A 13,827-nucleotide genomic window follows, 5' to 3' on the forward strand; every position below is an offset into this window, starting at 1 on the left:
ATGTGTAACTTCTACACATCTGGATAGGTTTGTCTAAACAGAAATGTTTTAAACAGGAGCTGGAAACAGTACAGTGAAGGCACCCGCCTGATGTCAATAGCCAGGGAGTTCCGAAGATCAATTCCTTACAACTGCGGAACAAACATTATGCAGCACCTGTAAGAGTGCCAATTCTGCAGCTTGAAGCGGTCGAGTGAACATGCACAGTGTAAGGTGAGCCCAGAAGTAGACTAAACCAAGCAAACAAACAAGTAAAGAATGTTGGCTGCTTCTGAAAGAAAAACCTAGGCACCCAAGGGCGAACCACGTGACGAGCAGCACAGGGCAACTGGTCCCCAGCCACTCCAGTGGCTCCCACCAAGGTGAATTTTCTCTGCTATGGCGAGCCCAGCCTTCTGCAGGGGAGTGCAATGTGCCCCAAAGGCCAGGGTGCCCCAGGAGGAAGGGTGGGGCCCTTTTCTTTTGTTCTTTGCAGCTGCATCAAAGCAGCCACCTGTACGGCTTGACTGCATTCCATCCCAGTGGCTTGAGACCTGGGTATAAAAGGAGATGTCACGGGAGACTGTGACACTTACACTGGTCCACCTGCCAGCCTCCGGAACACATGACGGCGTTTTGAAGGTAAGGTGGGTTTTGGAGGGGCAGGGGAAGAGAAGGTGGATGGGGGTAACTTGTACGCACTAGCTGAGATTCCTGCATTACAGGTGGTTGGACTAGAACAGTGTTTCCCAACCTTGTGCCTCCAGATGTTTTTGGCCTACAACTCCCATCATCCCTGACCACTGGTCTTGCTAGCTAGGGATGATGGGAGTTGTAGGCCAAAAACATCTGGAGGCACAAGGTTGGGAAACACTGGACTAGAAGACCCTTCGGTCCTTTCTAACTTTACAGTTCTATGTTTCTGTGCCTTAATTTTGGGAGCAGTAGGAACAGCTGGATTCTGTCCTAAAACAGTAGAAATTAGAAATTCATTGGGAAGACCATTTGCCCACTCAGTATTGAGCTATAGGCCGCTTTGCTGCTACCAAAACTTGGAATATTAATTCTGGGTTTTGATATTTAAAATATCCCCAAAATTATTAATCTAGATCAGCAGTCCTTAACCTGGGGCCCTCCATATGTTTTGGACTACAACTCCCAGCACAATGACAGCCACTGTAGCCATACAATTCTGGGGCTGATGGGAGATGTAGTACAAACCTGTGACCTTCAGGTATAGGGTGGTATATTATTAATAATAATAATAATAATAATAATAATAATAATAGTAATACCTGCCATGCCAGCTGTTTCTATTTTTTCTATTTTTTATTTACAATCAAGCCCATTCTATATTATAAATGGTTAGGTTAAAATTTCTTAAGCCTCATCCCCTTTTTCTCTTATATGACGGGTTGATGATCTGTGGTTTGGACATGTCAAGTGATGTGTTGAGCAGCTGAGCCAGTAGCCAGCCCTCTATACTTCCGTTAACTTTCCTGGCAGTGAAATTTTAGCTGCAGATTTTATTCAGTTTTTTAAAAATGGTGCTTTGTGGCCTAATTTTTTAATTCTAAAAAACTACTCACAATTAAATGGATAAAAACACGTTTTCTAAATAAATAAATACATACATACATACATACATACATACATACATACATACCCAATTGTTTTCAAATATGTATCCCTTCTATCCCTGCGTTTATATTTCTCTCCACTTTTAAATATTGAAATCATTGTGAAATTGGTGTTAAAATTGGGGGCAGGCCAGTGTTTTAGCACTCCCTTAAAAAATGATTAAAAATGGATCAAATTGGTTTGAAAATGGTGTGCTCAGGTGAGCTGTCCCTTCCCCATCTGCACTGAGAGCCGGTGTGGTGGTTAGAGTGTCCTATTAGGACTTGGGAGACCAGGGTTCAAATCCTCATTCAGCCATGAAGCCTGCTCCCTAACCTACCTCACAGGGGGTTATTGTGCAGATAAAACAGGGAGGGGGAGAACCATGTATACCACCTTGAGCTCCTTGGAGGAAAAGGTGGAATATAAATGCAATCAATCAGTCAATCAATATTAAATTGCTATGTCATGCAATTTTCTCTGGAGGTTTCTAAGCAGAGGTTGGATAGCCACCTGTCATGAATGATCTAGTTGAGATTCCTGCATTGCAGGAGGTTGAACTAGGTGACCCCACGGTCCCTTCCGAGTCTACAATTCCATGATTCTATGCCTCCTAGTGTTATTGGAACATAACCAGATGAATGCACACAAAAAGTGTGATACTTCTCAAACTGTTGAAAGTTGTTTGCGATTCTGACTGTAGCTTAGAGCAGAAGAGCAACTATGAGGCCCAGAAGACACTCCTCTGGAAGATCTAATGATTTGTTCCTTCATAACCCTTGTGACGGGACGCAGGTGGCGCTGTGGGTTAAAGCCTCAGCGCCTAGGACTTGCCGATCGAAAGGTCGGCGGTTCGAATCCCTGTGGCGGGGTGCGCTCCCGCTGCTCGGTCCCAGCGCCTGCCAACCTAGCAGTTCGAAAGCACCTCCGGGTGCAAGTAGATAAATAGGGACCGCTTACCAGCGGGAAGGTAAACGGCGTTTCCGTGTGCGGCTCTGGCTCGCCAGATGCAGCTTTGTCACGCTGGCCACGTGACCCGGAAGTGTCTCCGGACAGCGCTGGCCCCTGGCCTCTTGAGTGAGATGGGCACACAACCCCAGAGTCTGTCAAGACTGGCCCGTACGGGCAGGGGTACCTTTACCTTTACCTTTACTAACCCTTGTGACAAATCACTTCTGGAATTATGCGGAGTTTCAAAAGGATGCACATGGGTGCTTCAGGAGAGCGAGGAAGGTTGTCCTCGGAGGGAGGGCCTGAACTGGGTGATCCACGGGATTTGCTCCCACTACACAAGATGTAGTCATGGCCACCAAGTCGGTTTGAGTTAAAAAGGATTAGATAAGGCCAGTGCTTTTTTTCTGGGGGTACTCATACCCCTAAACATTTTGTGAATCTTTGTACCATTGACTGTATTTATTTTCCCCGATTTGAACTATAAAATGGTGATTTTCTTGAGTCAAAATGAGAGAACTCCTAAACGTTTTTAAAGAAACAAAGCACTGGTTAAGGCTATCAGTGGTTACTAGCCACAATGGCTGTGTTCTGTTTCCACTGTCGGAAGCACAACTCAGGAGAGTCTGTTGCGTTCAGGTCCTGTCTTTCAGGCTTCCCAGAGGCATCTCGCTGGCCACTGGGAGAACAGGAGACTGGACTGATCCAACAAGCCAGGCCCTTCCTATGTTCTTATGAGGTCATATTTTATGCTTTATAGCACTGCAAGGAAGGCCTGTTTGGAAAACTGAGTTGCCATGAAGGAAAAAGAAGGCCCGCCCATTTACGCGATCTTTACTTTGCTACTCATTTCAGGTAGGTTTTCCAGTTCTTTTCCCAATAATTAACATAATCAAATGCATCCAAGTAAATATTTACACAGTGAGCAAAACAGGCATTTTTCTGGGGCTAGAAGGTGAATCAGCTTTACAGGGATAAGTCATCACATTCTTTGAGAGCTAAAGCAGTGACTCATGGCTTTTCTATGCAACTGAGTAATTGCCCAGCTTGTAATGTCCAGCTGATTAATCAGTTCAATCAAACATTTTTAGCTGTTTAGAAAGTCCCTCCTAACAGAGGCAGCTGGTTCTGAAAAAGTGCCTCAAATTACTTTTAGTGGAAGTAGTTAACAAAAAATGACTGTTGTGGCAAGTACCATATTGGAAGGAGCCTTCTATAAATTGGGGAATGGGGAACATCTTCTGAAAGAGAGTTCTACTGTAACACTTACTTGGATAAGCTAAAATCAAAGCAGCTGTGCTTCTACTTCAGAGTGTTTTTTGTTTGTTTGTTTTTGCTTCTGTGCAAATTTATGCAGAATAGATTAATTGACTAAAATCAGTCTTCCCTGACCTGGTGGCCTTCTGGTGGTTTGGTCATGCCATGACTAACTCAGCTCCATTCATTTCAGTAGGTCTACTCTAAGTTAAACTTGGTTAGATACAACTCCATGTGATTAATCCACTAATATTAATATTAATATTAATGAGGTGACAGCCTTAGATTGCAATTCTGTACACATGTATTTGAGAGTAAGCACCAACAAACACAATAGGAGCTATGCCTGTGTAAAGAAACATAGGATTGCACTGTTCAGCTGCAATCCTATACTCACTTACTTGGGAACAAGGCCCAGTGAATGTATTTCTCAGTAGACATGAGGAGACTTGTGCTGTTAGCTAAATTTGTTGCAGTAACAGCAGACCATCCTGGAGATTCTCTTAACTTGTGAGTAAGAAACATTTCTCTCTCTTTCTCATAGCATTAAAATTTAGAGGGGCTTTTGGTTCTGGACTAACAAAAGAAAGGACTGCTATGTCACAACACTAATTAATCTGTGGGGCTCCCTGCCACAAGATGTGATGATGGCCTCTAACTCAGACTGCTTTGATTCAGTGGCAGCCAATGTGATGTCCTATAGATGTTGCGAACTACCACCACTGTTATCCTTGACCGCTAGTCACAATGGGAATTGTAGTCATAACGTCTGGAGGGTGCCATGTTGGCCAATCCTGCTCTAATCCTTAAGCAAACTCTTGGAAGACTAGTCCTTTCACGTGTTCTAACTATTTCAAATTGCATTTCAAGGGGGCTGGACGGAAGGCAGCTGGCATGGTTATCGCTCTCGCCGATCCTATCCTATCGCTTTGAATCCAGTAAGTATGGGGGGTGGGGTGAACAGTGGCAACATGATCCATTTGCTGTTGGGGTTAATTTGCCAGTTTAGTGTCTGTCCTGAAAGTAGCACCATTTATTCAGAAGAAGATCTTGCCAGTTGCATCACAGGTGAACAATGACCGAACAATTCAAGAGCAATGTTTATTTGAACACTCTGGTGCAACATTCCACCCCCCTCTCTTTGTGTGGGAGATTTTCTTTCCATCATTGTCATTTTGACCCCTCCACAGCACTAGATTTTTAGAATAGATCCAGCTCTATATATGAGCAATATGCAATCCTGATTTTCTGACCACTTGTCTTTTTCTTCTTTTTAATCAGTGTCCGGCCTACCCAATCTGTAAGTAAGATCAGTTTTACTTTTATCTTATTGGCACAAGAATGAGGGTCAGGGGATTATAGCAGACTGGTAGTGGGTGGGAAGGAGATAATTATCCAGACCCATAACCAATATCACACACAAGTTAACCTGAACTCAAAGTACTGTTTCGGACTAAGGCATTAATGTAATGACCTATTTATGTGAAAGGCAGTTCCAGCATCCCGGTTCTTTGTCACAGGGCTCGTCCACCCTTCCGCTTGTGTCATGCCTAGAAAGCATGGGTTTGAGTGATTTTCTCCTTGCCCCACTTCTTTCCAGTGGAAATGATCTACAGATGTAGGACAATGAGGTGGTAAAACCATAGAATTGTAGATGTGGAAGGAACCCAAAGGGTCATCTCATCCAACTCCTGCAGTGTAGGAATCATAGCTAACCCTGAAGTGGCAGTGTGGATTGCACCACTTCAGGTTATATAATGCTCCTTTGAATGCTTCTAAAGAAAAACTTTCCTCCAAACAGAAGCCTAACACATTGGGAAGAAATTCCTAGCATTGCTCCTTGCAAGTGCAAACTTTCTATCTCGAGGGCCCCCCCCTTAAAATGCAAGAGAATATTCAAAAATGGCATCTCCCACCTGCACTCTAAAACAGTACAGTCCATTCTGTTAGCTGAGAACTCTACCAGCTTATCTGGCTAACAGGCACTGAAACCTGATGCCTGAAAGTTAATGGAACATTTCCCAAATTTCAACTATGCTTGTTCAGAGTATGCTAAATTGTTCCCCACAAGAAGACAGTCAATCTTCACTTTTGCTTGTCCTGCCACTTTCCCCCAGGGAAAACCTCCTCTTTACTACTGAATGGGAGCAAATGTCAATTGAGTTTTGGTAAAGAGTGGGTTTTCCTGGGGAAAGTGGTTGGGCAAATGGAAAACCACTTGGGTACATGCCCAGAAAGTTTGGGAGAAGCAGAAGATCTCTTGGACCTGTAATTTCTAGGCATGGGACGAGCAAAGTGTAGAGGAGCCGTAAGTGAGGCTCCTCTACACTGCCCTGTGAATGGGGCTGCTGTCCAGGGTGCTGAAACAGCTGTGGCTTGAGATGTCTCCTAACTGAAGCAAGGAGGGTTGATTCACCAGAGCCGTAATTCAACCCAGACTCATTTGTGTTGCATCGATTGACTGAAGCATGTATAGCTGTGCACTGGGTTCTGACTCCCCTGTTTCATTGGATCCAGCAGCCTCATAAGATTTATTTATGTTTATAGATATACCACTCAATACATACATACATACATACATACATACATACATACATACTATGTTTTATTGCTTCTGGTTACAAGCCGGGCTTCAAAGGTGGCAGGCAATGAAATGACCAGAATATAGATAAAAGCAACTCTTTTTAAAAACAAATATAGGAACACTGTGATTATTTACTTTTTGTCTGTTTGTTTTCACAGCATCAACCTACTGCTCCTCCATCAGCAGGTACAGGTGAACGGGGTAGAATTCTAAGTGCTGGTGGTATAGCTAAGGTGGACCTTGGGCTAAAGTTTAGGGCCCCATAACTCAGGGGCTTCCCAAATGAGGGCCCAGAGAGCACCAGTTGAGGAGTTAGCAGCAAAGTGACTCCACGTTGAAGAGAGCCTCCTGGAACAGGCCAAGGGCCCATCTAGTCAAGCACCCTGTTCTCACAGTGACCAACCAGGTGCCTGTGGGAAATTCACATGAGGGACCCCAGCACAAAAGCTCTCCCCTCCCCTCCTGTGCTTTCCAGCAACTGCTATTCAGAAGCACTGTTGCCACCAACTTTGAAGGCAGAGCATAGCCATCATGGCTAGTAGCCATCAATAGTCTTCTCCTTCATGAATCTGTTCAGTCCCCTTTTAAAGCCACCCAAGTTGGGAGCACATTCCATAGTTTAACTGTGTGAAGAAGTATTTTTTAAATCTGCCCTGAATCTTTCAACATTCAGCTACAGAGGGCCCTTATAAGGCCATTCATTCTAGGGTCTAATTTTTTCCTAACCTATTTGTTACCAGGCCAAATTCAAGGTTATTGTGTTAATTCACAAAGCCCAAAGGACTTGGGCCCTAAGGATCATCTCATTACTACCTCAATCACTGAGCAATTTTGATGGGACATTTTTGGTGGTTCCCTGTGTCCCTGAGTTTTGGTTAGCCTTTACTAGGGACCGAGCCTACCCTGTGGAACTCCCCGCCAGTAGAAACTAGACAGGAATAATCCCTGCCTAATTTCAGACATCTGTTGAAAACTGTATTATTTAGGCAAGCCTTTGCAATATGATTTCCAACACCCCCCCCCAGCTTGAATGATGCTTTTATCAGAGTGACTGTCAGTTTGTATGTGGTACACATGTCTTGCTGTATTTACATGATGGGTGCAATTGATAACTATTCATAACTATTTAAATAAACAAGAAAGTATGTATGAAATGAATAAGGAATCCCACTCCATATGTTGTGCAGCTTTTAAAAAACAAAAAGCAGTAAGTTGGCAATACAATCAAATGTGAGTTTACTTGGAAGGAAGTGTCACTTTGTTCAATGGGGCTTACACCTATGTGAGAATTGCAGGCTGAATTATTTAATCATTTCAGTAGCCAAAAGTGAGATGAAACGTATTTGACTGGTTGGCAGAATTATCTATAATCTTGTGTGTTTCTTCATACAGGGCAGAGCTAAACGCCACGCTTGAAGAACCATGCCAATTTACACTGCCACAGTATGCTTGTGGCTCAGCAGATCAGGTATCTTTGCCAGCCTTTAAATATCCAAAAGAATGCAGTTTGGTATATAAGGTCTTGCAAGTTTGCTTATTCAACAGCTCAGATTCTGTAAAGTTTATCTTAATTGAATTGCCATGGAGCCAATGTCATGCCAGTGCTTTGCTTCAGCTTAGGAAGCTCAATTCTTGGGAAGCTTCCATTGAGTTATCAAATGTTATTTAGGAAACGAAATAAACCCGGAAATGAAAATGCTAGGCATAGAAATAGAGGTGGGAGCAATTATTGTCAAGGGCAGAGAAGAGTTTAAGGGAAGGATTGGACCTATTAAAAGACATGTAGCTGTGAAGATGAGTATTGGGGCTTGAAAGAGTACCTGGTTTTGCTACTGCTAGTGCAAATAATTCACAGAAAATGACACAAATACATCTTTTGCTCTACAGATCTCCAACCTGACGTCAAGTGAGCTGGCCTCCATCCTCAAGTGCTCCATCATAGACTCTGAGGCCCGGTTGGACCAAGGGGCTTTCTTGATGCTCTTTGAAAATGTTGACAAAGACACGCTCCAGGCAGCCCTGAATGAGATAAATCTGCAGGTAATTAGTACTCTCACAAAAACCTTCTTTGGTTATGCAAAATGGTCCTAGTTTTTGTGTGCTGTTAGGACCTCTCTGGTGGACACTAGGATCTGTTGAAGGCCAGTGTTGCATCTGGGCTTTGGTAGGTAGGTAAGGTGTGTAGGATAAGGGCTGCTCCTTTGGAACTAGAATTTCTGACCTGTTGTGCTTGCTTCCCTTCCGCTCAACCTGTATGTTTGCGAATGGATAGCTCTGTTTAGAAAGTGACACCCCAGAGACGTTTTGCAGGGAAGATTTTGCGGTGAGACCTGGAGACCTGTACAGAATCATAGGGCTGCAAAGGAACAGAGGATCACAAAGCCAAATTGCCCTGCAGCTCAGACCAGGATCTCCTGTGCATTTGCAACTCTCTCATCCCCAGGATTTTAACTTGTGTAACCCTACTGCAAGCAGAGAGCTTAAAGCTGAGCAACTGAGAATTATAAAACTAATGCTCTGACTCCATGGTTGGATAACAACAACAACAACAATTTATTATTTATACCCTGCCCATCTGGCTGGGTTTCCCCAGCCACTCTGGGCAGCTTCCAGCAGAATATTAAAATGCAATAGTCTATTAAACATTAAAAGCTTCCCTAAACAGGGCTGCCTTCAGATGTCGTCTGGTAGTTGTTTTTATCTTTGACATCTGGTGGGAGGGCGTTCCACAGGGCGGGTGCCACTACCAAGAAGGCCCTCTGCCTGGTTCCCTGTAACTTGGCTTCTCACAGCAAGGGAACTGCCAGAAGGCCCTCAGCACTGGACCTCAGTGTCCAGGTAGAACTATGGGGGTGGAGATGCTCCTTCAGGTCTACTGGACGGAGGCCGTTTAGGGCTTTAAAGGTCAGCACCAACAGTAATGTTTTTGAATAGCTGGAAATCACAGGAGAGGAGAGTGCTGCTGTTCCACTCAGGCTCTGCTTGTAGGTTTCTCATGGGGATCTGGTTGAACCCTATGAGAACAGGATGCTGGACCAGATGGACCTCTGGTCTGGTCCGGCAAGCTACCCTTCTGTTTTTAAATAACAGCCACGTGATGTGTAGCGATAATTTGGATACGTGTTGCAAAAATAAAGTGCCAGGTTAACTCCACTTATCTCTCCTCCTTGAGCACCAACTGTTCCACATTTCTGTTCTATTTAGGTGTCTGGGGACCAAATCTCACTGACAGCCAAAACCTTCTTGCTGAATGCAGCATGGGAAAAGATCAAGGCAGACCCCCGGGTCCAGAGCACAGGCTTCCTTGCCTCTTGGTTTCAAGACACGATGCATTCCTACCTGGCAGCGATAAACTCCAATGTCCTAGAGTGCATGACTCAGCTTCCCATCACTTGTGATGGCTTCGCTACCGTGTAAGTGACAACTATTAGTAAGAAATCAATCTTTGGAACTCCCTGCCTACCTTCCCTGTTTGGGAAAACACATTTATGTTTAGGCAAGCCTGTCCAGATATGTACAATGTTGATCTGTGTTTTAAACTGGGTTTTAGCTTCTTGATTTTATTTTTTTTTGAAGATTTTAAGTAGTTTTTCATTGTTTTTCACTGATAATTTCATTGTTTTTTTTCTCCCTTTTTTGTAAACCACTCTGAGGTTTTTTGTTTTTTGCAATCAAGATGACAATATTTAGAGTTACCAGCTAAGTTAGCAGCTGGTTCCCTCTGGTTCCCTCTCAATGAGATGAGATTTTCAAGACAGCTGTAGTTGCAGGATTCAAGCAGACATTTGGATCCTGAATACTACAGTCCGAAAGGTCCTTTGCACAAGAGACGTGTATTGTTCAAAGGATTCACAGGGATGACATGAGCTATACCCAGGGCTGCCCTTGAAGGCTGTTTGGAAATGGCAGCTGCTGCAGAATGCTGATGGGGCTGAGGTTTGTAGATTTCTCGGTCCAATTCAAGGCGCTGGCTTTAACTTACAAAGCCTTAGTACCAGGATACCTGACTGGCCCCCTCTCCCCAAAAGAACATCATCTGAGGCCCTTCTCCTTGCACCTCACAATAAACACCTGAGGGTGGCAACAGGTAGAGGACCTTTTTGGTTGTAACCCCCTTCCCAACACTTGTGGAATGCTCTCCCAGCTGAGGCCTGCCTGGCACCATCACTGACAACCTTTTGATGTCTGGGCATTTGATTGCATTTGAAAGGTTTTGAAGCCTGGCTGCTCGAGTTGTCTCCAGCTAAGCTCTACTGAGAGTAGACTCAATGAAATAAATAAACTGGAGTTGGTTTTCATGGCCATTGTTTTTGGTTGAGTCTTCTCTGAGTAGGACTAGCATCGAATGCAAGCCCTTGTCCCTCAGAGGCTGCCCTGTGTAAGGTATCGAACAGATAAAACCAATAATAAGGTGCTTATTTCCCTTCTTGTGTCTCCCATCATTAGTGTCCAGGCTCTGGACAGTGCATATTCTGGGATAGACAGCAGCACAAAGCAACAGGTTGCCAACTGGATCGGGAGATTCCTTACAATACAAAGTAAGTGGGGAATGTGCCCCCTCTGGTGCTCCTTTCACAAGCGGTCAAGAGTCATAACTCCAGAAAAGCTCAATCCAATCTGAGCCAGCAGAACAGCTCAGGGTCACATGACTTGTGGACCTGCAGCCATTGAACAGCCCTGTATTGGACAGGACTCCCTCTCTTATTTAGGGATGAGCAAATGTTGGTTTCTCCTGTTTTCTTATTTCTCCAGCTTTATGTTGGAAAAGCTCACCTTATTCCTGCATCTAGTTGATCATTTTTCTCTTTTAAAGAAAGGTCCACATGGAAATTCATCTGCATTTTGTGCAAATTATTTCTCCCAATATTTATTGAGTGCAAATTTATACACGTTTTTGCAAGCAATTATTCTCCCCCTTGTATGATGCAGTTGTTTCCACTCATATATTATTATATTCATTGTTGTGTAAACTTTTCAGTTGGAGGGGTGCAAAATTACAAAGGGTGACTGTGTTTTGGTTTTCTTTTGGTTCAGAAACTGCAGGTTAGGAATTAGGGCTTGTGTAGGTGGAATCTTAAGGAGGAGGACCTCACACTCCTGCCAACCTCCCTTAGGATGCATTATTAGTAATTTCATTTATGAATCACTTATAATGAGGTATCTCAAAGTGATTTACAATAAAAAACATACACAATATAAACAATCACATGAAATACAAATACAACTGACAGCAGCAGCAGCAACAACAACATGATTTATTGAATTTATTTATAAAGTCAATTTCAACTCCAGTACAGATACTGAGTGGGATAATAGTCCTAGTTGCTTCATTAAAAAATGTTCCATTTGAGCCTTTGAAAAATAAACTCCTTTAAAAAATTAAATACATTCCCCCCCCTTCTTCATTTTATTATTATTCATTAAACTACAGCACGGGAGAAAAATGACATTATAATACATTGATAAACAAAAAAGAGAGTGAGGGGGAAAATAAATACATAATCTAGGTAAACAAATATCTTTCTAGTCTTTCATTTTGATACAATGCATTCCAGTATTCACATAATAGTTCCATCTCTCCCCATACATTCCATTTCATCTCATGCTTTCACTTTCCTGGATTGCATCAGTCAGTTTCTCCATTGCTGCCAGCTCCACACATTTCATTAGCCTTCACCAAACAGGTGGCAGATCTTGGTCCTTCCATTTCCTTGCCCACACCACAAAGCTCCTTTCGATGTTGCTTTTCAGGCTGCCCACAGAGTTCACCCAAAGAATGGATTCAGAGCTACTGGAAGAGTTTCCTGAACAACGCCTCATACAATGACCTCCTCAAGACCTGGAGTGGATTTGATGGGGTAAGAAAATCAGTTGCACTTGTGGCTCTGGAGAGTAACTCACTCCAGCCTGAAGGCTTTCTGTCGGGGTGGGGGTGAGGGAAGGCACTCTGCATGTGCTCTGAAGTACTTTTGGCCTTTTTTTTTTAAAAAAAAAGCAGACAGATGCTGCTTCACAAAGAAAAGGCAGATGCTCAGAGGCACTTCATTTTTATGCCCTCCTGACAAGTACATAGGCTCCCTGTGACAGGCTAGATTTTTATTGAGGGGCGTTAGAACCATTGTATATGGGGAGGGGGATAACCTTTAGGGACATAGGAATTGGCAGTGACTCTCCAGGGTTTCAGGTGAGGACATTCCCAGCCCTACCTGGAAATGCTACTGGGGAGTGAATTTGGGACTTTCTGCATGCCAAGCAGATGTTCTACCACCGAGCCCTTCCCCATATACTCCATGCATGCTCAGAGGGACATGGAGAAATGGCCAACACTAGTCCTTAGAAGAGCTATTGTTTTGTCCATTTAGGACTGCCTGCACCAAACTCATGATTTTCACCCGTTTTCTAGTTTGCAGCTTTGGATGTCCTGACGGCCTCCCAGCTTGCCCAACTGACCGTTGCTCGTGGTGTCCTGGCCAATGCCAGCCTGGCAGAAGCTGTTGCCCAAACCCTCCGCAGCCAGAGCATCCGCTTCATGGAAGATTACCTGACTCAGTTATCACTGCTGCCCCTGGAGCCCTCACCTGAGAGCGGAGCCAGCTATCTGTTGCTGGAGACCGTTCTGAGGAAGGTGAATGAGAGCTTCCCTGACCTCTGCTCACCCTCCTTGAAAGACCTGTTTCAGGTGAAACTGATGCGGTTCCTGCCTGTTGCTGATGCAAAGATCCTGGAGCTTTTCCCAACCAAAATTGGTTGTACAGACTTCCGTGATATGTGAGTAGGCTTAGGTTAAGGGTGGGTGGTCCATGAAGGAGGGAAGTTCTCTAATGGAAAAACTGTCAGATGTAGAGATGTCTGCCCTGTCCTGTTTTTGTCACCATGCAGCAACTGAAAAAGGATAATGCAATTCTAAGCAGCATCAGCAGAAGTCTAGTGTCCAGATCAAGGGACATAATAGGACCAGCTTTGGTCAGATCCAGGGGTGTAGGAAGGGTGGCCTGCCCTGGGTGCCATACCAGAGGGGTGTGTGACAAACGCCCCCTGGGTGGATTGCGCTGCCGTGCCACGATCAGACTCCCCCTCGCCCCGAGGATCACGCTGCCGTGCTGATAACCCTGTGGGCGGATCGCACTGCCCCTTGGGCAGATCGCCCTGCCCCGCTGCTCTAGGTGCAGGAGCGGCTAGCTCCGCCACTGGTCAGATCCCACCTGGAATATGAGTCCAGTTCTGGGCACCACAGTTTAAGGAAGCATATTGACAAGCTAGAATGTATGCAGAGGAGGTAGACCGAGAAGATCAATAGTCTGGAAATCAAGCCTTTTGAGGAACCATTGAGGGACCAGGATATGTTTCTGGACTGAGAGGTGATATGAGAGCCACCTTCAAATATCTGAAGGTCTGTCGCATGAAAGATGGAGCAGCGGTAGAGCATCTGCTTGGCA

The 13,827-nt window shown here is 44.4% G+C and overlaps 1 protein-coding gene across 2 annotated transcripts in view; it reads left to right on the plus strand.

Moving 5' to 3' along the window:
* Positions 1-579: 579 nt before the first annotated feature.
* The window catches only part of LOC310830964 (uncharacterized protein), a 61,701-nt gene continuing 48,453 nt past the window's right edge, over positions 580-13,827 (plus strand). For both annotated transcript variants that reach the window (XM_083710804.1, XM_083710805.1), the window contains exons 1-11: positions 580-621; positions 3,311-3,405; positions 4,678-4,745; positions 5,089-5,107; positions 6,550-6,577; positions 7,784-7,859; positions 8,279-8,431; positions 9,596-9,804; positions 10,838-10,929; positions 12,143-12,249; positions 12,795-13,159. In XM_083710804.1, coding sequence (XP_083566930.1) covers positions 3,348-3,405; positions 4,678-4,745; positions 5,089-5,107; positions 6,550-6,577; positions 7,784-7,859; positions 8,279-8,431; positions 9,596-9,804; positions 10,838-10,929; positions 12,143-12,249; positions 12,795-13,159 — 1,175 coding nt within the window. In that variant the 5' untranslated portion in view covers positions 580-621; positions 3,311-3,347. The remainder of the gene's footprint in view (positions 622-3,310; positions 3,406-4,677; positions 4,746-5,088; positions 5,108-6,549; positions 6,578-7,783; positions 7,860-8,278; positions 8,432-9,595; positions 9,805-10,837; positions 10,930-12,142; positions 12,250-12,794; positions 13,160-13,827) is intronic.

This window comes from Podarcis gaigeae (genome assembly GCF_964106915.1).
Source record: "Podarcis gaigeae genome assembly, chromosome: 14".
NCBI classification, from domain to species: Eukaryota; Metazoa; Chordata; class Lepidosauria; order Squamata; family Lacertidae; genus Podarcis; species Podarcis gaigeae.